Below are 25,168 nucleotides of genomic sequence, written 5' to 3'. Positions count from 1 at the left end.
GCCGATCAGAAAGCTAGGCAATGCATGCGTGAGCGTGTGTGTGTGTGTGTGTGTGTGTGTGGTAGGGGGACACAGGGATCTGGAGAGAGGGCTGGCCCAGAGGAGGTCTATGCAGGGACAGGCAGCCTTAGGGAAGGGACAAGAGCAGCAGGGCTCCAGCCTGTGAGGGTTTTGGGGTCTAACTTGAAAGAAGATAAGAGAACATGCTGAGGAGGCAACTTCAGACCAACTGCCAGCCGCTGCTGGGAAACAAGAGACAGCAGGGTAAAAGGGCAGGATGCGGACCGAAATGTGCATGATAGGGGAGAGCTGCCCGTCAAGTCCTCTGCCCTCCAGGGGACCAGCTCTCTGAGGCTTCCAGGCAGGGGTCCGCAGGCACTTAGAGCTTACAACTGAGAGCTGCCGACTCCACCAGACCAGGGCTAGAGCTCTGGGTTTACATTTCCTCCCAGGGGATGGTGTCGGTCCACCGCATGGCCGGCCCCCAAGGTTAGGCCCCCATCCCAGGGGCCTGTGTGGGCACACTGCAGGGCTGGCTCCTAAGGTTAGGCCCCTACCCTAGGAGACTCTGTGGTCATCACTGCCCAGGCAGAGGGCAGGCCTTATTCCAAGGATTTTCCAAAATTTCCCAAAACATCTGTCCTCTGACGCATCTTAGTCAAGCTGCAACATTATCCCTGGACAGCTTAGAGCCAATCACAGGCACCTGCAGAGACACACAGCTCCCACCTCCCAATTCAAAGCTTGGGACACCCACCCACGTATCCAGAGGCCAAGACTCCCAGTACACAGGCACACAGACACCCACACCTAAGTGCCAAGCCACTGCCAGGAGGGGCCAAGCGGGCAAGGGTCCAGCAGGCCCCTCCCTAAAAGAAGCATCTCGCGGTGCCGGCCCAGTGGGAAGGCTGTGCCAGAACAGCCTGATGATGCCAACAGGTTCCTGGGAGGGAGGGAGGGAGTGGCCCAGCTCTGGGGGACCCCACCCCCAGCCAAGAACCAAAAATGTCCCTGCTGAGAAGGTGGCAGGACCAGGGGGTCCTCAAGCCCAAATGAACTGTGGTAACACTCCTTTGCCATCACGAGATGGGATGAAACCAAGGCCTGAGGGACAGAGAGATGAGGAAGCTAAGAGAGCCAGGACCCCCGACATGCCAGCTGCTAGCCTCTACATAACCCTACCACACAGCCTCTACCTAACCCTACCACATAGCCTCTATCTAACCCTACCTAACCCTGCATCACATCTGATTCCCTGGGAACTCCTGACTGGGAGACTTGCAGAAGCCACATGCTCCCCAAGAACCCAGCCAGAGGAGCTGGGGTCGCCTTTAGTCTTGTGGATCCTCAGCTAGCTTATTCCTTTGCCCGGACCTGGGAAGCAGGCCCCTGGGAGGCAGGTCACTGACCCACTTCCTCCCCTCCGACCACAGTGCCAACTAGGCCAGGATCCTCCAGCGATCCATGGCCCCCAGCAGCTTAAGCTGACCCTGCCGGAAACCAGAGAGACTCTCGAATGCAGCACAGTGTGGCTGGAGGGTACGGCGGGGAAGGCAGGGTCGGGCCGGGGAGAGCCACAGAGCCCACCTCAGGAAGCCCAGCTCCCCCGACCGCCCATCTTCTCAGCAAAGCCCTCCACAGAGATCCAGGCAGGACCCCAGCTGGGCGATGCTTAGAGCCAGAAGCTTGGCCCAGGGACAAGGATGTGTGATGGCAGAGGGCAGGCGGGGACACCGAGGCACTCACCTGCCACAGGGATGCCGTGTAGAGGGGTCCGAGGCAGGATTTCCAAGGCTGGTTCCCGGCCTGACATCCCATCTGCTGAGAAACAGGATTCCGTCTCATAGATGGTCTGCAGCATCTCCACGAGCCCCTGAGCCTTGGGCACCAGCAGCATGCCAGGGAAGGGGCCGCCGGAGGCGGGAGGGGGCTGCTGGAGGCGTGAGTCGGCCAAAGGGAAAGGTGGTCGGGCGGGGCCCTCGCTGCTCAGGGGCTCCCCCAGGCCACTGCCACTGGGACCCGGGCAATGGTGAGGCGCCTCATCAGGCCTGGGCGCTCCAGGCAGCAGGAGGAGCCAGGAGGCCCCAGAGCTACGGCCCGGCTCTCCGCTAGAGGGGCATCAGACCGCGGGCCTTGCCCAGCTCCCAGGAGCTGGGCTATATGGCTGAGCACTCAGGGGACAGGAAGGGGAGCTCAGCAGGCAGGCGGGCTCTCTGTGTTCCCTCCCAGCCCTGGGTGACAGCTCTGGGCCTGGCTCCCTGCTCCTCCTTCCCGAATGAGCCGCCGGCAGCTGGCAGGAGACTGAAATAGCAGTTGGGGGAGGGCCCTGTCTATAAATAGGTGGAGCATGCTCAGGGAGCCGCCGGCCGGCTGCCAGGAGCCCAGGAGCCCGGGCTGGCGGAGGCCCCAGGGGGGGGGAGGCGCGTTCCACCCCAGGAGGAAGCGCCAGGCAGGGGGATGGGGGCCAGGGGAGGGCCCGCACTCAGGGCCAAGGCCACAGAGCGGGGTGGCCGGAGGCTGGGCCGGGGAAGGGCACAGGCCAGAGTACCCATGTGTCTGGGACCGGCTCGGGTGCTATCCGAGGGGCCGGAGACCCAAACACCAGATTCAATCTCCACATTCCCTCTCGCCATCAGAGCAGGTAAAGAAACCAGAAGGGTCTGGGAGAGGGTGGCAGACAGGGCCACTTGCCCTACCCTCACATCTTCCCTGGAGCCCTCCTACCATACCAGCCAGATGGGAATTGATTTGATTTCTGTCCTCCCTCAAGAGCTGGAGGGTGCCTCCCCACCCCCTCAGTCAGAAGGGAGACCCCTGGGCAGCAGCTGAATGGCAGCTCCCTCCTACCCCTAACCCCTGGAAAGGTGTCACCTCCAGGGGCTGCTCAGCTGCCATCCAGGGAGCAGAGGCGGTCTTCCCGGATAGGCCTTGGCCCTCACCACGGAAGGGGACCAGGGAGCACCTGCCCATTGTGGGAGCACACACAGCTCCTCCCTGGCAACATGCCAGGGGCGACGCTAGCAACAGCACATACATCACCTCGTTTACTCTGCACGATGACCTCAGGAGATAGGTGCAGGTGGGGAAACTGAGGCAGAGAGATGCAGTCACTCACTCTAGGTCATACGGCTGCTTAAATGGTAAGGCCGGGATGTCTGAGGCTCCAGTCTGAGTGCTAACCACCACAGCCCACTGCCTCCTACACAAAGGAACACATGAAGCTGCCCCAGGGTTTCCATGAACAGGTACGATGACCCCCAGCACCCCAGGAGACACAGGCATGAGGCTGGGGCCCCTCTAAGAACTTAGGAAGCTGATAAAAGCCAGCCCTTCCCTCCCAGCTCCAGGCCTAGCACAGCAGCCCATGCTCCTGGGGCCCTGACGGGACCTCGGGCTAGGGCCCCACAAGGACCGGTGATGCCCGCCTACCCTGCCCACTGCTGGCTCGTCCTTCCTCCTCAGGTTGTGCCTCCCACTGGTACAGAGATCCCACTTGGCCCCCTGACCTCACTGGAGCCTTTTAATAGCCTGGTTATTCCTGGGTCTGGATCCCCCTCCCCCCTTCCTGATGTCACAGTTGCTATTTTAGAGCCCCCTCCTGGCCCCTCCTTGCCCCCGACTCCTGGCATGGAGCCAGGGACACCTGTCCTCTCCCTGGACTGGATGACCTCACCCTCCTGTCGGGAGCCCTGGAGGAGCTGGCCAACCAAGGACACAGTAGCCATGGCGCCCGCGGGCCATCTTCCCAGCCGGCTCTCCGGCCAGGCAGAGAGGACGGCAAAGGGGCAGGTGAGGGGAGCACGGGGACAGGGGAGGTGGCGGAAGTGGACTTTCCCAGGCCCTGGACTAGCTGATATTCTATGATAAGATGTACTTTGAGGTGGGGGATGGGAAACAGGACCTGAACAAAGATCCAGAGCCTCAGCTTCTCTGCCATGGTTGACTCTAGAAAAATGGTGATGGAGCAGTGCTCCCCATGGGGGTTTGGAGTTGAGAGAAACCCCAGGGGTAGGCCTGGGGACCTCATTCACGACCTCCCGCTCCAACCTCATCCTGGCTGACCAGACTCTCTGAAGAGGAAGAGAAGGGAAGACCAAGGCCCCCTCAGCGGGGTGATGGGCAGCAGACTCAAGACAGCCCCAGAAAGCCGGAGGCAGCAGCCCCTCCCAGCTCAGGACTCCACCCACCCACGCTGGGAGCAACCAGAAGGGCTGGCTAGCCCTGTCCCCGCTCTCTCTGCCCCAGGCACATGAGAGTATGGTAGGGGAGCCCTGTTCTAGAGGAGGAGAAGTCATCAGTTACAGTGACTCAAAAGCAGGGCCCCCCGAACCCAGAGCAGCAAAAAACCCAAGGAAAAAGAACTCCTTGGTAAGGGAAGACAGGAGCACCCAGGGGTTTGGGCACCCAGAGGTGGTCAGAGCCTGGGGCTCAGGGCAGGTGCCAGCACTGTCAGGACTTCCGGTAACAGCACGAGGTGGGAAGCAAAGTGCCAGACAGCCAGATAATCCTCCATGCACTTCCCAGAATCCTCCAGGGGAATTAGAGACAAGACCTGGGGTGGGGACAAGTGTCTTCTTTTCCTCTGAGATTCAAGTGATACAAGGTCCTCTTAATGTCTAACCTCAATCCTTCCTGCTTTATAGCCTCTCTCTCTGCGGTTCATTCATCTTCTCCGTCCCAAGCCATCCAGCTCTCCCAAGGGTCATCCCACAAATCTTCCAGAGCACCCACCAAGCACAGGGTGCGTGGGCTCCACTGGGAGCAAGCACCACCCTCTCCAGGCCACAGTGACCTCATTCCCTTCCTAGAGGCTGACTTCGGGCCTCCCAACCCTCTAAAGGTTAGGAGGGGAAGAGCCCAAAGCTGGCTTCTTGAGCTCTTCTAGGCTACCATTTCCTGGGTACAAAAGGTTGGGGGAAGGCCCTGACCTAAAAGAAGAAAGCAAGTCTTCTTCGTGCCCATTACAAATCCAAGGGCTGGCTCAGGAGCGCCCTGGGTAGAGCAGAGCGTGCCGGCTGTCCCAGGGCCCCGGAGCCATCAGGCCTGCCTGCCCTCCAGTTTTCTCCTGCCCTTGGAGGCCCATCATGCTGGAGCCCGTTGGCACTGCCCGGGAGCTGCCAGGTGCCAGGTTCCGTGCCAGGTGCTGGCTGAACCCTATCGTCTGAAACCCAGTCCCGGAAAAACGTGAACACCTACTTTGGCCTCTTTCACATCCCCTTAGGGCTGACCCTGCCTCTGACTATCCCATCTGAGCCTTCGATGGGACTTTCGACTGATGAAGCGGGAAGAGGAGGGCGGAGCAGATCCCAATCTGCAGGGAGCACAGGTGCACCAGGGGGCACCTAAGCGGAGACCGGACGCCAAGAGTCCACTTCCCAGACCCCCCGGGCCAAGCCCGCACTGACCCACTTTCTCCTCTTCGGGGCTGGCTGCCTGCCGTCCCCGGGGGCTCCGAGGCAGAGCCTGAGCCCGAGGCTGGGAGGCAGGACGCCGTGGTTCCTGGCTCCACCCCACAGCCATGCCCCAGTTTCTCTGGTCACCCAGAGGGGGCAGCCACTTTCTCTCCCTCCTTCCTGGGAAAGGGAAGGAGAGAAAGTGTGGAGCGTGCTGGGAGGTGCTGGGCAGGCCGGTGTTGTCATGAAGCTTGTCTCCCCTCCCACGCTGGGGCTAAGGAACCTGGCTGCCGCCTCCTGGGGCCCTGTCGCCGGCCGAACTGGCTCCCACAGCAGCCCTGGTTCTTGCCCTCCTTCCTAGGCAATGGCACAGAGCCCTGGGCAGAGATCAGAGCAGGCCCAGCTCCCAGGGCCCAGGGCCCACGCCAGCTCCTCCAGTCTGAGCCCCGACAGGGGGCAGGTTCTGTCTGTCCTTCAATCCCACGGAGGAGAGCAGAAATGACCAGTTCCAGAAAAAGAAAGCAAGCCTCCCTCCTTGAGCCCCCTTCGGCCTGAGGAGAAGCCAAACACCGGGGAGCAGCCTCCTCAGGGAAGCAGAGGCAGCCCCATCAATGGCCTCCTCCTGTACTCCCAAGACTGCAAAAGAGGCAAATCAGGTCAAATGCTGGCGTGCAGCCCAGCCCAGAGGTAAGTCAGTCAGCTCCCACTCCCTGGGGAGGAGGGGGGAGCCCCAGAAGTACACTTCTCTCCCCGCCTGCCGCCCCTCACCCGGGACCTGCTCTCTCACTGACTCGTCTGCTAGGGGGGCAGGGATGGACCATCTTCTATTTTTCTTCTGTTTCCCCGCAGGCTGAGCTCCGGGTTGGGCGTGTTGGGGATACTCAGGCACTTGCCAGCCGGAAAGCTCCCACACTGAGAGAACTGGAGGGAGGCAGGAAAGGACGCTGTTCTGTGGCCTGAGGATAGGCGAGCGAGTCTCAGGGATGCAGGAGAGGGTGCGTGCGAGGTGCTCCGGGCCAGGGCAGCCAGGTCCCAGGGACGACCCATTCTCATCACTCCCACCTCTCCCCCCCCCCCCCCCCCCGCCCCCCGGCCCCAGGGCCCCGTGCTCTTCCTAGCGCTCCCGTCAGCGTATCCATAGCGAAGTCAAAACCCATCTGCCCAGCTATGGTTTCATCTTCCCTCTGTGGTGTCCAAAGGCACGTGGACCGCAGGCTGGTGCCAGGCGCCGGGCACTGGCAGCCCCAGCCCCGATGCCACTCCGAGCTCTGGTAATAGCAGGTGCAGGGCCCCTCAAAAAGGAGAGCTATGTGGAAGCTGGCCGCCTCCCTGGCCCAGAGCAGCTCTCCCTCCACAAGGAGAGGCAGCCCCAGAGCCCCAGGGAAACTGGACGGGAAGAGCCTCTGGAGTTTGCCCCCAGGCCTCTCTGCAGGCCTAAAATGCAGTTCCGGGTATCTGGCCCCCTCCTCCTCTCCCTCCTTCCCAAACACGAGAAGACAGCATCTCCCCCTGCTGGGGGGAGCTGGAAAGCCAGCCAGAAGGTGAGACCAGCTCTATCTATAAGCCCCACTACAGGGGCGGGGGTGGGGGGAGGCGGGGGTTCCTGAGCCACATGCGGACTCCCACCTTCCATCTACCACCATACTCTCACCAGCCCTGGCCAAAGTGGCTGCAAGAGGACCTTGGAGCACCAGCATCTGGCAAGGCAACCCAGTGGCCTCATCTAGCCAAGGTGGATTGTCGTAGCCTTTCCCTGTTCAGGGAATAAAATCCCAAAGCTGGGAAATGTCCTTCCCAAGCCATCATCAGATACCTCTGGGCAGTTTCTGTTCCCTTGGCCCACGGTCTGACCCAGGCTCAGTGTGACTGTAGGTGGCCCTAGATAGGTCAGCACAGTAGCTCAGAGGAAACAAGCCATTGGCATGGCGGCCGGTGTCCAGGAGGGGGGCGAGGGACTGGGGAGAACCCACCAGGCCTCTCCCTTCCCTTGGCCAGACCAGCCTCAGAGGAGGAAGAAGGAGGTCAGAGCTTGACCGCCTGTTCCCCCCCAGCCCCGGTGTCCCTCAGCACCTCTCCGTGTCTAACTCCTAGCCACAGCCCCTCCAAGTTGAATGAAGGCAAGGACAGAGGCAGGGGGAACTGCACACACTGCAGGAAGGGGTTCCCTGGGCAAAGCTGACCGGGGGAGTCTTGAGGGCCCAGCCCTCAACCGCTGACACCCTATGCTGCCTGCAGCCATGCCCTGAGGATGTCATTACCATGCCCCGCAGGACAAAGAGGAGGGGGCATAACCTTGACCAAAACAAAGGGCAAGAAGCCAAACAATCCCACCAACTCCCAGCTTCCCTGAGTCTACTGGAACTTCCAGGAGCCTTGTCAGGACCTCGGCCACATTGGGTCCCCCCAAGAGAGAGCATCAGGTCCAGCAAACTGCTGAGAAGCAATGAGATGGGAGGCAGCCTGGATTCGCACCCCCCACCCCCACCGATGCCACTTCCATCCTGCAAATCAGTTTCCATCCCCAGGTCCTAGTTCTCTTATCCCTAAAAGAAAGGGAAATATCCCTCTATCCCTCCGGAAAGAGACGTGGAGGTTCAGGCTGGGCCGTGGGGGGTTGAAGCGGAACAAGATAGATTCTGGCCCTCTAAGACTGTGCAAAAGGAGACAGCCAGGGAGAGAAGGCAGTTATTACCCTGACCACACTGACCCATGACCCTCCTGGGAAACTCCTGAGGGTCCAGCTCAGGCTACTTGGACACATCCTCACGGGCATACACCCAGACCCACCCATACATAAAGCCGCCTGGAGTCCCACCCATGGACTATTTCTGGCAGCACAAGGCAGCCTCCTAGGAACAGAGGGGAAAAGGACATCACAAAGTCAAAGTCCCCAGATCCAAGTCTGGGGACCCCAGTCCAGTGCCCAAGAAGAGAAGGAGTGGTCCACCCAGATTCAAAGGAGAAAGCCAAGATTCCTCCATCAACATGACATTGCATCCCCCATCCCAGTACCACCCACCCCAGCAAAGGCCGAGGCCAAAGACCCTCCCCTAAGAAAAAAGCATGGAACAGAGAGAAACTCCACCGGGATAAGAAGCACCACAAAAACGAAGCTCCAGGGGCGCCTGGGTGGCTCAGTGGGTTAAGCCACTGCCTTCGGCTCAGGTCATGATCTCAGGGTCCTGGGATCAAGTCCCGCATTGGGCTCTCTGCTCAGCAGGGAGCCTGCTTCCCTCTCTCTCTCTGCCTCTCCATCTACTTGTGATTTGTCAAATAAATAAATAAAATCTTTTAAAAAAAAAACGAAGCTCCATTCAGCTATTGTGGAAACCTTCCAACATCATCCTCGGCTGGCCCAGAGATATCCAGGGACACATATCCCCTCTCAGGCCTGCCTGTAGTGGCAAACGGGACCGCGCAGAACCGGAACAGCAGGTCCCCGCGATGAGACAGCAGGCATGGGGACTGAGTTGGACCCTGGGTCCTCCCAGGGCCAGGCTGGACTGTCAGCCCATGTTTCCAGGTCTATCCCTCAGGTCAGTCACTTCAGGTTTGCCTCGTTCCTTTTCTGGAAATGCTTCTCCAGTCCTGACCCCCTCGTTCCCTTACAGCTCAGACCCCAATGGTCAGCTGGCCTGGGCTAGAAACTCACCCAGCCCCCTGAAGCCAAAACCACCCCAGGGTGCCCTTCTCTGGCCTTCCAGCTCTTACCCGACTCGGTGGGAGAGTTCATGCCGGCTCTGGGCCCACAGGAAGCTGGCGTTGGGGGCTGGGATGGGAAGGGGTGGAGCTGCGGTGATGTCAAGAGAGACAGACGATAACAGACAGACGGACGGGACAGGAGCCCGGGGCTGCTGGCCTCTACTGCCCATCAGAGGCCATCCTTCGGGGTGAGGCAGTCAGGCACTCAGAACGGCATCCCTAGGGAGAGATGGAGCAGGGTTAGAGGCCCCCAGCTCGGGAATCTGAGAGAGTTGAAGGAGACCTCGGGGCTTGTTGGGTTACACTTGGGGAAGAGAGGAGGGACACCTGTCCCAGGCTTGGGGTGGGGCATGGGGGGCAGCGGAAAGCAGCAGCACTGGCCAGACCCTGGCTGCTTCTCTTAACTGTGAGGCTGCCAGCACTCAAGGAAAGGGAAATGGCTACAGGAGCCACACCCAAAATCCTTTTCAGGTGACAGTGTCCATGGCCAGGTGGGAAGACCTTACAGACCCGCTTGGGTGCTTGACATGGGACTGGGTGTCCACAAAAGGAGAAAAGCACAGGCAGATTTGAACTCTTGTCTGTGGCAGTGGGAAGATGCGGGGCTGGAGTCCCGGGAAGAAGGTCAGGGAGACACTGCTCTCCCAGCCCCAGCTGCCTGGGTGGGGACCCTCAGGCGGAGTGCCACTTTCTCCTTCTTCCCTAAGTCCCGTGCCACCCAGCTCGGGAACTGTGATAGGCTTCTGTCTTGGTTTCCGCCATTCAACATCGAGTCCAGGGAAGAAGGTAACCACCTCTCTTCTACCCATAACCCATGCTGTTTCCAGGAATTTAGAAAGGCAGAGACACGTACTCCACATCCAGCACTCCCCGGACTGGGGTCCAGGACCCAAGCCCAGGGCTTTGTGTGTGTTGGACAGACAGTGCCCTGTGCAAGGAGTTCTGAACACCAGCCTTGGCTTTGCCTGCCAAGCCATGGGTCATCCAGGCTGAGACCACCCAAAATAAAGGACACCTTTTCCCAGTTTGTACAAAGGTGTCAACAGTGTATCTGCCCAGACCAGTACAGTAGTGGGGGATATCCCAGTATTACAGGACCGTGAGTTTGCCAACCTGTCCCACTCCTCCAGCTCCTCGCCTCCCCCTGGCCCCATGGTTAGCCTTCCAGCCTCAGACGCTACGCCTGAACCCACCTGGGCCCATCCCTGAATGGCCCGTGAACCACCCCAGACATGACCTCATTCATTCTCTTCCAGATGAAGGCAGGCCCTCCAAAACCCAGTGATAAAGTGAGGTAGCAGGAGTGATCCAGTGAGGCTGAAAGGAGTGAGATGTATAAGCCCAGACTCTGCTTCCCCAGCTGGGGAGGGGCAATCAGCTCTCCACTCCCCACCCCCAAAACCCCACCTCCTGGCAGGATTCACTATTGTTAAGCCTTACATTCTCATCAAAGATTCCCAGGAGTGCGGTCCATTTGGAGCCAGTAGCTAGGGAGTCAGGCATGGCTGGGACACAGGAACACGAACACACACACACACACACACACACACACACACACGTACGCATGCGCAGAAGACCTCAAGCCTTCCTAGGCCTGCTGCCCCCTGCTTTCACCCACAAGGCTGGGCCTCAGTAGCAGAGAAAGGTGCACTCAGATAGGGAGTTAGGAGGAGGCAGAGAGAAGGGGCTGAATTGCTCCTGGCAGGCACAGGTATGGGGCAAGGATAAAAGAGGCTGCGCAGGGCTCAGGCCAAGCTCAGGAATGTGGCAGGTGGGGCTGTTGGTGCCCTGGCAGGGCCTGCGTGGGCAGGCGGCTCAGCCCGTGCCCACCCCAAGGCTGGCGCCCAGTCCTGCTCACACCCTTTCCCGTGGGCTGGGGAACACAGGTTCAGAAATTCCCACGATTCCCAGCAGCCTGAGTGGCCCAGCCCATCTCCTTAGTGAAAGGCGCCTCCACAGCAGGGCGCTGAGAAGGGGCAGAGTCTCAATGGTACAAAAATGGAAGTTAAGATCAACTCTGACGCCCCCTCCATCATCTTCACCACCCTCCACAGAGAAGAGGAAGGGAGGGGCTCCTAGAACTCCATTTGGCTCGGGATTCAATTAGGCCACGCTCCTCCAGGCTCTGTAGGACACAGCAGGACCCCTGGGCCCCCCGTTCGCCCCACAGCACAGGGTGTCTGCCAACACCTCTATCAGGCCTCCTGAATGAACAGGGGCCTCTCTGGGAGACAAAGCAGAGTTCACTGCCTGATCAGGACAGGTACAGATTCTTGTCTGGGTGGGGCATGAAGGGGGAAAAAGGACAGGGGGATGGTTAAATCTGGTTTTCTGGTGCCTACTCTGCTGCCAAAATTTCGCTGTTGCCTACAGTCATAGGAGGGTCTCTGTGGGCACTCAGGGCCATGTCACTGCTGGATGACAGCACAGGTAGATGCCAAACCAGTGAGCAGCCTGGCTTCCATGACTCCTAAGCAGGCAGACCCCCCAGAGCCCAGTCCCCATCCCATCGGCTCTTGTGGTCAGACCTCCAGCCACAATGGCACGGAATGAAGGAAACAGGGTACATCTCCTCCTACAAGCTCCCGGCTAGACATGGGGTGGGGGTAGGGCAATCCCCCACGCCCACCCCATTCATGAGTAATAAAAACTCTGGCAGAAAGTGGGAGGAGAAGGGCAGACAAGTAAGGGAGACATGCAGCAGCGTAAGGACCCAAAGGCCACAAGTTCACAGAGCTGCCCCACAGGTATCTGTCCCTGAAAAACTCCCTCAGCATTCCTGGGGAATCAGGTGTCCCTCTGAGGGCCTCTCTGGAACCTGGACTCCAGCACCACCAGGCAGCTTTCTCCCCAGCCCTGAGCACTGCAGCCTGGGGTCCCCTCCCCAGGTCACAGATGGCCTGGGGAGCCATCTGAACCAAACCCTGGGAACTGAGATTGCCCAGAATCGGAGATCTGTGACAAAGACCTCATCAGAGAGGTGCAAACCCACACATCCCATCCCAAGGCACAAAAGACCTCTCATCTCAACCCCTCCTGCCTGGGACCAGAACAGATCATTTTCCCAGCCAGAGTTTCCACCACCTGGTACCTCCCTCGGGCAGGGCCACCAGTAGCCCAGGATTATCAGAGCCAGGAGGGGGTGCTGACTTGGATGTCCAGGCTTCAAACTAAGGGAATGGGGAGAGAACAGGAAAGGAAAAAAGGCACCAGGCTGACAAATTCATTTTTGCAATCGGCCCATTTCTGTTTGTCTGCTCAGACGCAGCTCCAGGCATCTGCACAAGCCAGATGGAGGAGGCTGCTATTTCTAGAAAAAAAAGGGGAGGGGGGAATGAGAGGGGAGGGAGGGAGGAGGTGGAGGCAGAGGGCAGAGACCGGGTCTGTTTGCCCTAAAACCTCAGGCAGACCCATACCCCCTCCCCAGCACTACCAGACAGGGTCCCCATTCAAAAAAGGGCTGGGGTGGGGGCTGGGGTGAGGTGGGGTAGGGGAGAAGAAAGGCAGAGAAAGTTTAATTAGCCAAAGTCGACTACAATAGGCCCCCTCATGGGCTGCATCAGGTTTTCATTCATGAGCAAGCAGACAGTGCTCCCAAAATGCCAAGAACCCCCCCCCCCCCCAGCCCCCCCCCCCCCCCACCCAGGAGTGCGTCCTCTAGCAGGCTGGCTGAGCCTGATGCTGTGTTCCAGACATCCCTCCTCAAAGGGATGTGAGTAGGAAGAATTAATTATTAAAGAGCAGCTGGTACTTAGGCACCGACTGCACTCCCCCCAAGCTCCGAAAGCTGATTCCCCCTCCCCCTTATGGAGAAACACAAACTATACCCCCCACCCCCATCCCCAGGCCCCACTTCCAAACACTGGGCTAGGATGCCACCCCTAGGGAAAGAAAAGCAAACCTTTGTTTCTGCAGCTACTTGGAGTGGGTGGGGCATGTGATACCCCCCCACCCCCATTACTCGGCCCAGCTACTCCCCGAGGATATACTGGGGAGGAAGGGAAGGCTGGCACAGGGAAAACATGTCCTCCAGCCTTGCCCCCAAGTAACTTGCACCTGGTACGTGTCTCTCTGATCCCAGGCACCCATACCAGACAGAGTGGGGATACTGGGGGCCCACCCCTCTAACTCAGAAAGACCCCTACCTGCCCTGTCAAAATAGGTCAGATTTAACTCCAAGGGGAGACACAGCAAAGAGAGGATTAAAAAGGGGCAGGGGCAAACTACGATTGTCCAAGCTTTGTGTTTAGGAGGGAGAGGAAGGAAAGAAGACTGGAAGAAGGGAGCAGCCCCCAACATGGCTCACTCACCAGCCCAGCCCAGCCCAGCCTCTCAACTTACCCCCCTCATCTCAGGGACCCTGGTGCCTGGAACTCGGATCAAGGACCCTCTCTACCTCTGTCCTCTGAACCCAAACCGGACCAGGGCAGGACCCAGCCCCCACCCCCCCACCCCGCGCTCCAGTCCTGCAGGGCAGTACAGTCAGGAGCACCTCTGGCCAAGACTCCTGGATCTCCCAACCTCTGCCTTCTTTTGTTCCTCCCATCTGGCACCTTCCTCCCCTCCCAGGTGACCCCATCATCACCATCATCGACCCCAATCACCAAAACGAATTCCAGGTCCCAGAAGCACAGTGGTCACCTTCAGGAGTGGTGGGTCTCTTGAGCACCCCCTCAAAAGTAACTGCAGCTGCTACCCTTCCTCTTGGGGACACAGGTCGTTTCAGAAGGCCAACAGTGGGGGCATCAGGTGGTCACCTCTTACCCCAAATGGGGCACCCCCACCTTCCCCACTTCTCCCTGCCCCACAACAACCAGACTCCCAAATTAATTACTTATCGCCAAGCCAGCGTTCATCACCCCCTCTCCCCCCCCCCCCCACCCCCTACCCCCCACCACAGAGAAGGGCGGGGTAGGGAAGCAGCCTCCCTCAAGTTGAAAGGCACAAGCAGTGTCCCTGCCTTTATGAGACACGGACCCAAGATTAAAAATTGGGGGCATCCACCCCAGACAGGAAGGAGGGGAGCTTTCACCTCTCCCTGGCTCCAGGGTGTCAGACGGAGAAGAGGGCGGGAGCAAACGCAATAACGCCTCACCGGGGAAGGGGTGAGAATAATGGGAAAGAGAAGTAAGGTGGGCCCGCAGGCCCCCTCCTCACGCACAGAAGTCAAGGACACAAAATCAAGGATGCGTTCTTAGGTCTGGGTGGAAGCGCTGTGGGGTGGGCAGCGCCCCTCACCTCAGAGTACCAAGAAAGGAGTGTCCAGCGAAGAGGGGTCTGCACAGAATCCGGGTGCAGGGCTCAGATCGCTCTGCAACGCAACACGCGCGGCCCGGGAAGGGGCAAATCAGGCAGCCCCCGCCGGGCTCCGGGCCGTTTGAGGGTGCGGGTCGCGGGAAGGCGGGCCCCTCCCTCACCTGCAGGGAACGCGCCCCTGCACGGGAGGGGCGTGGAGGGGCGCGGGCAATACCCCGAGTCCCGGCTCCCGGGCTGGCGATGCTCTCGGGGGGCGCCGACTGGCACCGGGCGCCGGGAGGAAGCAAGAGGGGCGCGGGCGCGCGCGCGCGCGCGGGGAGCCCGCGGGCAGCGACGGCAGGAGGAGGGGGCGCCGCCTCGCGTCGCGGGGACCCGGGGGAGATGGGATCTGGGCTGGTGCGGCGCGCTCACCCCCTGCGGCTCGAGCTCCGGCTTCGCGGGCGGCGGCGGCAGCAGCGGCGGCGGCAGCAGCGGCAGCGCCTCCTCGACGGCTCCTCCATCTTTGCGGCGGCTCCTCCGGCTCCGCTTGCCGCCGCCACCAACAACAACATTCGGAGACGTCACTCCCGTCACGTGACCCGACCCGGAGCTAAAAATAGACCCAGACCGCCCCCCCCCCCGCTCCTTCCCCGCCCGCCCCAGCTTCAGCCACCACCAACTCCTCCCCTCCCTCTCGGCCCTCCCCGCCGGGCGGGGCCAGCAGCGCCACCGTGACAGCTTCTTAAAGGGCCGGCACTCTTCGAAGGGCAGGGCTGGGGAGGGGGTGGAAGGCCAGAGGTCCGAGCCCCGCGAGGAGTGGTGGAAGGAGCGTTGCTGGGGACCTGGTCCGGCTGCTGGGTCCTGGCCTTTGGGACGCTCGACTTTCCTCCCTGCGCTTCCTCTACTTCCTTTCAAACCGTGGATGGTGCAATCGTTGCCTGCCTAAGGTTCTCCCTAACACGTCCTCCCGCGATGGGGGAGGGCAACTAGGGATGGATTCCTAGGGACTGGGAGGGCCGCGGAAGGCCCCACTTAGGGGGCTGGGCTGGGGTCGGATGGCTGGGGCCGGTCTTGAAGCCACCAGATGCCACCGCACACACTGCGTCCATGCCAGGGAAAGAAAAGACTGGAAAGGCCAGAGAATGGCTGTAACAGCTCAGGGCCTTCAAAAGGAAGACTTCCGGTTCCTGACTGATGCCATCCTCCTCTACAACTCCCCTTAGGACCCAGTATGAACATATGTGATTAAACCTAGACAGTTTGTCAATGACCCAGTCATTTCACTAACAAAAATTGATCCTAAGGAAATAAGCATTGTGTTCAAAAATAAGTGGAGACGGAAAGAGGTTGTTTATAATGGTGTTGGAAAAGTTGGAAACAACACGAATAGTCACCGGCAGGGGATTGGCAAATAAACTAGTGTACGCACACTCAGCAGAATATCATCCAGATCGTATATATATATACGTCTGTATGGACCTGAAAGATGTTCATGATACATTGTTTTCTTGAAAATCGGGTATTAGAGAATTGTTCCATTATTGTAAAAAACAACAAATTAGATCCAAATGTCTGAATACATATTGTATATTTAAAAGCTTAAAAGAATATATACCAAAATATTTACTTTTTGCTTTCTTCATCTTTGTATATATCTGAAATTTTGCAACGATCATGTATTACTTAATCAGAAAAAGTAAATGAAATAAATATTTCTGTAATGAATTTTAAAGGTTGTTCCTACAAAATATCTCATGACTCAGGCCACTCCACGACCCCCCCCCCCACGACCACCCCTCCCCCGGCTTGGTCTAAGCCAAATCATCCCTGGCCTGAGACATTTCTGTGTCCATTCCTGCCTCCAACCCAGGGCCCTTCCAAAGCCAGAGTGACCCTTTTGGAACACAAATCTAATAGAAGGGCTTAAAACCTTTCCAGTTTGTCACTGAAATCTATATCTGACCCGGAAAAGTGGCTTCCCAACTTTAGGATACTTACAAAGACCTTTTTCAGTGGGGATGGGGTCCACAAATACTCAATTTTAATAAGTACCCCAGGGGATTTGCTGCAGCTGGTCCTTCCTTCATACATGGGGGAAAAAGCAAATAAACCACCTAGAACTTCTATGTACATGATCTGGTCCCTGACCACCTCACTCTCTTCCTCTAGCTGCCTTTCCCTTATGGCCTTGAACTGTGTGCCCTTTGCACCTCAGGGCCTTTGCACAGGCTGGGCTTTGGTTTGGTTTGGTTTGGTTTTTTTGTTTTGTTTTGCTTTTCTGGAATGCCCCCCTCCCTCCTTCTCTTTGTCTAGCTAGCTCTTAGTCATCCATAGAACTCAATTAAATATCACTTCCTGAAAGTGCCCTTCCTTGGTTCTTTAGCTAAATTGATTCCCCTTGTTATATATGTTTTAACTGACCCTAATAATGACTTGGAAATATGCACCTATTTGTGGCATTATAGGGTCAGTGTCCGTTTCTTCCTCTAAACTGCAAGCTTCTTGATGCAGAAACCGCACATCTCCTCCCAGCAGAGTGCCTGGAACAACAACGAATAGACTTAATGAGTATTTGTTGGGTGAAATGAATGAGTATTAAAAGATTAGGTCAGAGCCAGCACTTTGTGATTAGACAATGGACTCTGAGCAGAAGGACCACCTCCACAGTCACCCCAAGACAGAGATCCTCTTGCCTTCACCCCCATTGCTGTCACTCTTGATCAACCTTATGTTGTCTCTAGGGCAGTTGGGTTGGGCTGGGATTTGGCTTTCTCAAGGCTTTCATTTCGCCTCCCCAGAGCATGGGCCACTTGAGAAAAGAGGTATGATCATATTTCTTTTTGCCTTTCCAGCACTTAGCACATCACCTGCGCAGCAGGTACTAAGTCAAGGCCTCGGGATCCTGAAGAGCTGGAATTTCTCCTCTCAAGATCTCAGAACATGGGGAACATCCCCCATGGGATGATAGAGGTCAGTAACCATCATGGAGCACCCTGGCTAAGCACTTCCTATTCTATAAAGGAGGGGACTGAGGCTCAGAGAAGCTAAATAACTTGCCCAAAGTCACAGAGTTCATGCAAGCAGGAACTGGGATTCAGACTCAGGTCTTGGAGTGCCTGAGTGGCTCAGTCAGTTAGGCCTCTGCCTTCCACTCTGGTCATGATCCCCGGATCCTAGGAACCTGCTTCTCCCTCTGCCAAATCCCAGCCCAACCCTTGCTTGTGTGCTCGCTCTCGCTCTCTCTGTCAAATAAATAGTCTTTTTTTTTTTTAAGATTTTATTTAATTATTTGACAGACAGAGATCACAACTAGGCAGAGAGGCAGGCAGAGACAGAGGGGAGAAGCAGGCTCCCTGCTGAGCAGAGAGCCAGATGCTGGGCTGGATCCCAGAACCCTGGGATCATGATCTGAGCCAAAGGCAAAGGCTTAACCCACTGAGCCACTCAGGCACCCCAACAAATAAAGTCTTAAAAAAAAAAATAAAAACAACAACCTTCAGGTATCTCGGTCTCCCAAACACAAAGGATAGGACTTGAAGGAGTTGGCTTCCAGTGCTCTAGCCCTCTCTTCTGGAGGTCCCTGAGATGATCATCTCCGTTCTCAAAGAGCCAAATGCCCCAGAATTTATAAGAATTCACCATACAGGACCCTGATGAGCCTTCAGATTTTCCCTTCTCAGCTACACTTCCTGTGTTTTTGAGTACCAGTGGTAGGTATTAGAGATCTAGAAATGAATCTGCCTTTGAGGAACTTAGAGCTCCTCACAGAGAATAAAACTGCCTTTTGCTATGACTTATGAGTCTTTGCTTGGACCATTCACCATGGAAACGAGGGTCATGGGGCTGTCTCATTAAATGCTACCTCAGTTTCCCAATGTCGAGTGAGACTGCAGATAGAATCCAGTAGCCAATTAGGGAACTTCCGCCCCAGGGATCCAATAGTGAATTTGGCCTCTCGGTAGAAAGAAAGGAAATCACTTTTGGAGGAAAGCTGAGCCTTTAACCTATAGCCTGACAGGTTGTTAGCACTAATAGACTTTAAGAAGAATGCATCAGGGGAGAAAACTGGGGATGCTGAACAACACTGCTAGGGCCTTTGGGAGTAGCAAGCCCTATCCGAAATCATGAGAAATGCCCCAGTCAGTACCTGGAGCAAGAGAGAGAATGAGCTTTCACCGTGCTCAGCGGATGCTGTTGAACTGATAACACCCATCTCCAGCACACCCACTCTTGCTCACCCAGGCCTAGGCCCTCTAAAGTTAGCCTTGCCTGGGGGAGCCTGGTTGGCTCAGTGGGTAAAGCATGTGACTCGTGATCTTGGGGTTGTGAGTTCAAGCCCCACGTTGGGTGTAGGGATTACTTAAAAATAAAGGCTTTTGGGGCGCCTCGGTGTCTCAGTGGGTTAAGCCTCTGCCTTTGGCTCTGGTCATAATCTCAGGGTCCTGGGATCTCTGCTCAGTGGGGAGCCTGCTTCCCACGCACCTGCCTGCCTCTCTGCCTACTTGTGATCTCTGTCTGTCAAATAAATAAGTCTTTTTTAAAAAAAAGTCTTTTAAAAAATTAAAAATGAAAAAGATAAAGTTAGCATTGCCTGCGGCTCAAACAGGGCACCCGGTTCAAATGTGCCCCCACTTCCACACTCTGACCTAGAATTTTGTATGCAGTGGAGATCCTCAGATCCATGCCCAGGATTGCAAAGGCTCTGGCCAGAGTGGTCTAGCCCACTGTTCCAGCCTTGGGTGGGGCAACACTTATGTGGTCCTGCGGGCCTCCAAAGAGTGCCTCGGGTGGAAATAGTCCAGTTGTGCCTAAATATAGCCTTAGGCAGAAAATAATATGGAACAAGGGAAAACTGAGCTAATAAGCCCAAGCAATAGGCATTTATTATCAAAGGAAATATGCATTCTTTAAATCTATCAGTTACTAAGGCTCAGTTACTATAGGCATTTTGTTTTTAGTTCATCAGCAAGAAATTACTGAGCATGTTGAAAAGTTATGAGACCAGCACAGTGTAAGGTACTGTGGGGACTGCAAAAATAATAATAATAATAATAATAATAATAATAATAATAATAATAAAATAAGAAAACAGGACAGGAAGTGAGACAATCTGGGTCCTCCGATCAGCTCTATCCCGGTGTGTTTTTGTATGAGTCATTTTCCCTCTGGACCTTAGTGTCCTTATCTGGGAAACAGGACTTAGACTTCTGTTCTCTGAGGTCTCTTTCAGTTCTGACATTCTGTGAATTCCAAATTAGATGTGATGGCAGATGTGACCACATCCAGCATAGCTCCGGAGTTCAAAGTTTGGGCTGGACCTTCATTCCTTGCGATGCTTTAAGGTCCCGTCCTGCCCTTGGGCTGTTTACAATATGTTCAAGAAGCCAGAAGAGAATTTATTTCAGGACAGACACTTCATATGTCCCGAGGCACAAAGCAAAGGCAGTCACTGAGGACTGAATCATGCAGAGTATAATGCAATGTCCTCCCCACTCCAGGATGCCTGAGTTAGGCTCAGGTCTCCCTGTGTGACCTGAACAAAGGCCCTTCTTCTCTCTGGGTCTCTGTTTCTTTATCTGTAGGAGGAGAGGGTTGGACTGGATTTCCTCCCTTCCAGCTAGAGACTTTTCTGGATGGCCCAACAAGGTAAAGTTGAGAAGGAAAGACAGAAGAGGAGTTCCTCCTTCCCTCCCTTCCTCCCGTCTCTCCAGGGTCTTCTTCTCTGAACTTAGGGCTGAAAGGAACTGGTTCCAGGCCAGCATCCAACAAGAGACCTCTTGACTGAGATGGTTGGGAACAAGGGACAGATAGGTACCTGGAAAGCTGCCATTCCTCTGCTGGTTTCCTCATCTGTAAAATCATATGTTTGGATGGATAACTTCTTCTTTTTTTTTTTAAGCTTTATTATTATCATTTTTAGATTTTTATTTATTTATTATTTTAGAGAGACCACATGAGCCAGAGGAGGAGAGAGAGAGAGGGAGAAAGAGAATCCCAAGCGGACTCCTCGCTGAGTGCAGAACCCGACACCAGGCTCAGTCCCAGGATCCCCAGATTGTGACCTGAGCTGAAACCAAGAATCAGACACCCAACCGAATGAGCCATCCAGGTGCCCCCGGATGGATAGCTTCTGAGGTTTTTTCACTAGCCCTGCGAGCCAACAATTCTAGAGTTACAGCTCGAAAAACCAAAACCAAAGCCAAGAAGGCCTAGCTGGAGGCAAGAGCTTCAGTCATTCACTTGAAAGTGTTACCTGGCCCTCCACACCTCTGTCACTTCCTAAGCTTCCCAGCTCCTGCCTTCCTGGACTAGAGATCGGAAGTAGGTCCCTGTCTCTACACTCAGCAATAACCAAGCCTGGAGAAAGCCAGAATCATGGCTCATAGACTAAGCTATGAATTTGTATAAAAGTGGACTGTTTGGGGGGCACCTGGGTGGCTCAGGTCATGACCTCCCGGACCTGATCTGCAGGTTCTAGGATCAAGCCCCAGACCCTGCATCTGGCTCCCTGCTCAGCAGGAGCGACTTCTCCCTCTCCCTCTCCCTCTGCCTCTTCCCCTGCCTGTGTTCTTTCTGTCTCAAATGAATAAATAAAATCTTAAAAAATAAAATAAAATAAAATAAAAATAGACTGTCCTGGGTGCAGCTACCATCATTTGTCACAGTGCATTAAACACACACACACACACACACACACACACACACACACACACACATTTAAAGAGAAAGAGTGGGGACGCCTGGGTGGCTCAGTTGGTTGAGCAGCTGCCTTCGGCTCAGGTCATGATCCCAGCGTCCTGGGATCGAGTCCCACATCGGGCTCCTTGCTCCGCAGGGAGCCTGCTTCTCCCTCTGACTCTGCCTGCCACTCTGCCTGTGCTCGCTCTTGCTCTCTCTCTCTCTCTCTCTCTCTGACAAATAAATAAATAAAATCTTTAAAAAAAAATAAAAATAAAGAGAAAGAGCGGAGAAAAGCTGCCAGTCCTGTGGTGTGTAGGTCCCAGGTTCCTCATCCAGCCTCCCATAGCAGCAAGGTACTTGCTAAAGGACAGCAGGTGACCAAAAGGTCTAGGATGGACTCCAATACTTCTTAGCCCAGAACCCCACAGGAGCCTGGAGTGGTTCACATAGGACCCTCAGACCCCTTCAGCAACAAGGAGAGCAGGAGGTCCAGACGAATGACTGATAAGGAAGCTTATCCGCTCCCCCACATCATGCAAGGATGCTAGGACCTGGAAGTGAGGCCCACAATTTCCAGGATGGCACAGGGTTCCTCCCTGACTGCTTAAGGGTCAAGGCCATGTGGACACAAGAGCACAAGGAACAGCCATAGCCAGTCCCATCCCACGTGTCTGCAGATTCCTCCAGAGTGTCTTCTCTGGGCAGAGCAAGCATGTTGGGGAGGAACAGAAGATGCAAGTATGCCTGCCCTCTCAGAATTTATGATCCTTTGGAAACCACAGAACCCCCGATAGCAAGATGGGACAGTGGGGACGGAGGGAGCCTGGGACACACAGACCTAGAGAAGTTCAGGCAAATCATCTGCCCTCTCTGAGCCTCAGCTTCCCCTCTATGACTGGAGGGTTGGGTACTCGATTTCTGGAAGCCCCCTTGGCCCTGAAGTCGTGAAACAATAGAGAACAAGACACAGCGGACCTACACGCTACATGGAGGGGCATGGACCATGGCCACTGAAAAACCGGCCTAACTGCCCTCCCTCCAGCAAGCAAGCAGTCTTCAGGTGACATATGCTTTGTCCCCTTTCTTGTTTTGTGGGTTTTTTTGATATTTTATTTACTTATTTGATAGAGAGAGATCACAAGCAGGCAGGCAGAGAGAGAGAGAAGCAGACTCCCTGCCAACCAGAGAGCCCAATGCAGGGCTTGATCCTAGGACCCTGAGATCATGACCCAAGCCGATAGCAGATGCTTAACCCACTGAGCCACCCAGGTGCCCATGTCCCCTTTCTTGTACACATTTATTGAGCAACTTCCTTTCAAAAGGCCTTGTCGCCTATATTATCATTCTCACAACTCTATAAGGTAGATGTGATGCCTTCCCCCTTCTGGATAAGGAGAGTGAGCCCAGGGAAGGTAAGTAAGTGGCTGGGCCAGGCCATGACCCAGGCTCTCTGGGTACAGCACCAGGGGAGGTCTCCCTGGCTTTGAGGGGTTCTTCCCCCAATAGGCAGAAACAGCTATGTCCTCTTTCTCCAGGAAACTCCTTGAGGACCCAGGACCTCCATGGGAAGTCCCCTTTTTTTTTTTTTTTTAATTTTTTTTTTTTTTTATTTGAAAGAGAGAGCAAACAAGTAGGCAGGGAGGCGGGCGGGGGGGGGGGGGGGGGGGGGGGGGGGAGGCAGGCTCTCTGCTGAGCAGAGAGCCCGATGTGGGGCTTGATCCCGGGACCCTGGGATCATGACCCAAGACGAAGGCAGAGGCTTAACCCACTGAACCACCCAGGCGCCCCTCCACAGGAAGGCCTTGATTCATGTGTCGGGAAGGCACATTCCATCATTCTTGAGCAGCAGGGTCTTTGGCATATCTGTCCTGCCCAGTAGACAGCTCAGATGACAAACTTGACCTGTACCGTTTCATTTCATCCTCCAGCCCACAAGGTGGACATTATTATTATCTCACTTTCAAGACGAAGTTCAGGAGACTTAACAAACCTGCCCAAAGCCACAAACCCAGTAAGCGAGGATGTCTTCCTGACCCAGACATCAGGAGCAGGCCCCTGTCTCTATACTCAGCAAGGGCAGGGCCTAGGGGAAGCCGACATCATGGCTCCTACAATAAGCTATGAATTTGTTTAAAAACAAAGACTAGGGGGGCGCCTGGGTGGCTCAGTGGGTTAAGCCGCTGCCTTCGGCTCAGGTCATGATCTCAGGGTCCTGGGATCGAGTCCCGCATCAGGCTCTCTGCTCAGCAGGGAGCCTGCTTCCTCCTCTGTCTCTCTGCCTGCCTCTCTGCCTACTTGTGATCTCTCTCTGTCAAATAAATAAATAAAACCTTTAAAAACAAAAAAAAGAAAGAAAAAGAAAAAGAAAAAACAAAGAGTAGGGGTGCCTGGGTGGCTCAAGTTGCTTCTGGCTGCGGCTATAGCCCAGGTGAGCAGGGGACAGAGCCTGCTTGGTTTAACCACTGGATTCTGCCCTCCATGAGATGGTAAAAACCCAATCAGGACTGAAGCTCTGCCATTTCCTAGCTGTGAACTTGACATTTTGCATAAGAGGCACTTGGGTGGCTCAGTTGGTTAAGTGGACTGCCTTTGGCTCAGGTCATGATCCTGGAATTCATGGATGGAACCAGCACTGGGCTCCTTGCTCAGCAGGGAGTCTGCTTCTCCCTCTGACCCTCCCAGCTCTCACACGTGCTCTATCTCTCAAATAAGTATATAAAATCTAAAAAAAATCTAAAAAAATCTAAAAAAAAAAAAAACTTAAATAAAAAAAGAAGAAGAAGAAATTCTACTTAAACTCTTCAAATCGATTTCCTCACCTTTAAAACATCCTCTTCCGTGGGTAGCTAGCTAGGGCATGACAAGAGCACTTGTGTGAAAGCCCAAGGGGTGGGGGCAGTCAGCCACAGGGTAAACCCCACCCTCTCCCCTCCCCAGCCTCTGTGTTACCCCTCCGGGGTTCTGTGGTGGTTGACAGGCTACTTACTGGCCACACCCACTCCTTGTGCAAGGTACTCACCTTCCACACCTGAAATGACTCCTGCCCCCACCTGCTCTCACCTTGCTGTTTCCACCTGAGCTCCCCATCCCACTCTCCCAGGCTTTGTAGAATTGCCCTAGGGATGGGTGGGGATACAAGCTCATACAGCCACCCCCAAGTCTGTTTCCCTGCTCCAGGAATCTTGCAGAACCAAGGACTCCAGGCTGGGTGCAGCGAGAATTAGCAAATAAAAATACATACAGGAGGGGCACTTGGGTGACTCAGTTGGTTAAGCGACTGCCTTCGGCTCAGGTCATGATCCTGAAGTCCCGGAATCCGGAGTTCCGCAGCGGGCTCCCTGCTCGGCAGGGAGTCTGCTTTTCCCGCTGACCTCTCTCTTCTCCTGCTTTCTCTCTCTCTCTAATAAATAAATAAAATCTTAAAAAAAAATACGTAAAGGATGCACAGTTAAATCTGAATTTCAGATACACGAGGATTAATTTTGTATACTTATATTAAGAGTTCATGACTTTTTTTTTTAAAGATTTTATTTATTTATTTGACAGAGAGAGAGATCACAAGTAGGCAGAGAGGCAGGCAGAGAGAGAAAGAGGGGAAAGCAGGCTCCCTGCTGAGCAGAGAGCCCGATACGGGACTCGATCCCAGGTGCCCCAAGAGTTCATGACTTTTTAAAACTTGTTTATTTTTATACTTATATTAAAAGATTATTCCTGGGCACCTGGGTGGCTCAGTGGGTTAAGCCGCTGCCTTCGGCTCAGGTCATGATCTCAGGGTCCTGGGATCGAGTCCCACATCGGGCTCTCTGCTCAGCAGGGGGCCTGCTTCCCTTCCTCTCTCTGTGCCTGCTTCTCTGCCTACTTGTAATCTCTGTCTGTCAAATAAATAAATAAAATCTAAAAAAAAAAAAAAAAAGATTATTCCTTATCTGAAACTCAAATTTAAGTGGGTGTCCTGTATTTTATCTGCCATCCATTCCCCGACCCGTTGGAAGACTAACCTTCATGGCAGACAGCCCTGCAAATGATTTTTATTAAGAGTTTTTGAACAATTTTAAGTATCTTTTTACATAATATAAAATGTACCCATTTTAAGTATACAAGTCAATTTTTTTTAGATTTACCAAATTGCACAACCATTACAATATCCAGGGGTTTTT

At 55.0% G+C, this 25,168-nt stretch overlaps 1 protein-coding gene and 1 long non-coding RNA gene across 5 annotated transcripts in view; one reads left to right on the top strand and one right to left on the bottom strand.

The window, feature by feature from the left end:
• HDAC5 (histone deacetylase 5) overlaps window positions 1–14,918 on the bottom strand; it is a 36,706-nt gene extending 21,788 nt beyond the window's left edge. For 2 of the 4 annotated variants that reach the window (XM_059379888.1, XM_059379890.1), the window contains exons 1-3: window positions 14,763–14,918; window positions 9,105–9,314; window positions 1,747–1,821 (exon numbers count right to left, since the gene is read on the bottom strand). In XM_059379888.1, the coding sequence (XP_059235871.1) occupies window positions 1,747–1,821; window positions 9,105–9,126 (97 nt within the window). In that variant the 5' untranslated portion in view covers window positions 9,127–9,314; window positions 14,763–14,918. Of the gene's footprint in view, window positions 1–1,746; window positions 1,822–3,039; window positions 3,200–9,104; window positions 9,315–14,762 lie in introns of all 4 variants that reach the window. The other 2 variants (XM_059379891.1, XM_059379889.1) reach the window with 2 other exon arrangements.
• Window positions 14,919–15,040: 122 nt separating this feature from the next.
• Window positions 15,041–20,898, top strand: LOC132003520 (uncharacterized). Its single transcript, XR_009400221.1, has 3 exons — window positions 15,041–15,277; window positions 17,183–17,300; window positions 20,275–20,898. It is a non-coding gene; the product is annotated as an uncharacterized LOC132003520 (long non-coding RNA).
• Window positions 20,899–25,168: the final 4,270 nt, after the last annotated feature.

This window comes from Mustela nigripes, chromosome 16 (genome assembly GCF_022355385.1).
Source record: "Mustela nigripes isolate SB6536 chromosome 16, MUSNIG.SB6536, whole genome shotgun sequence".
Lineage (NCBI taxonomy): Eukaryota > Metazoa > Chordata > Mammalia > Carnivora > Mustelidae > Mustela > Mustela nigripes.
The sequence above is the reverse complement of the archived record's forward strand: the minus strand, read 5'-3'. Positions and strand labels throughout refer to the sequence as shown.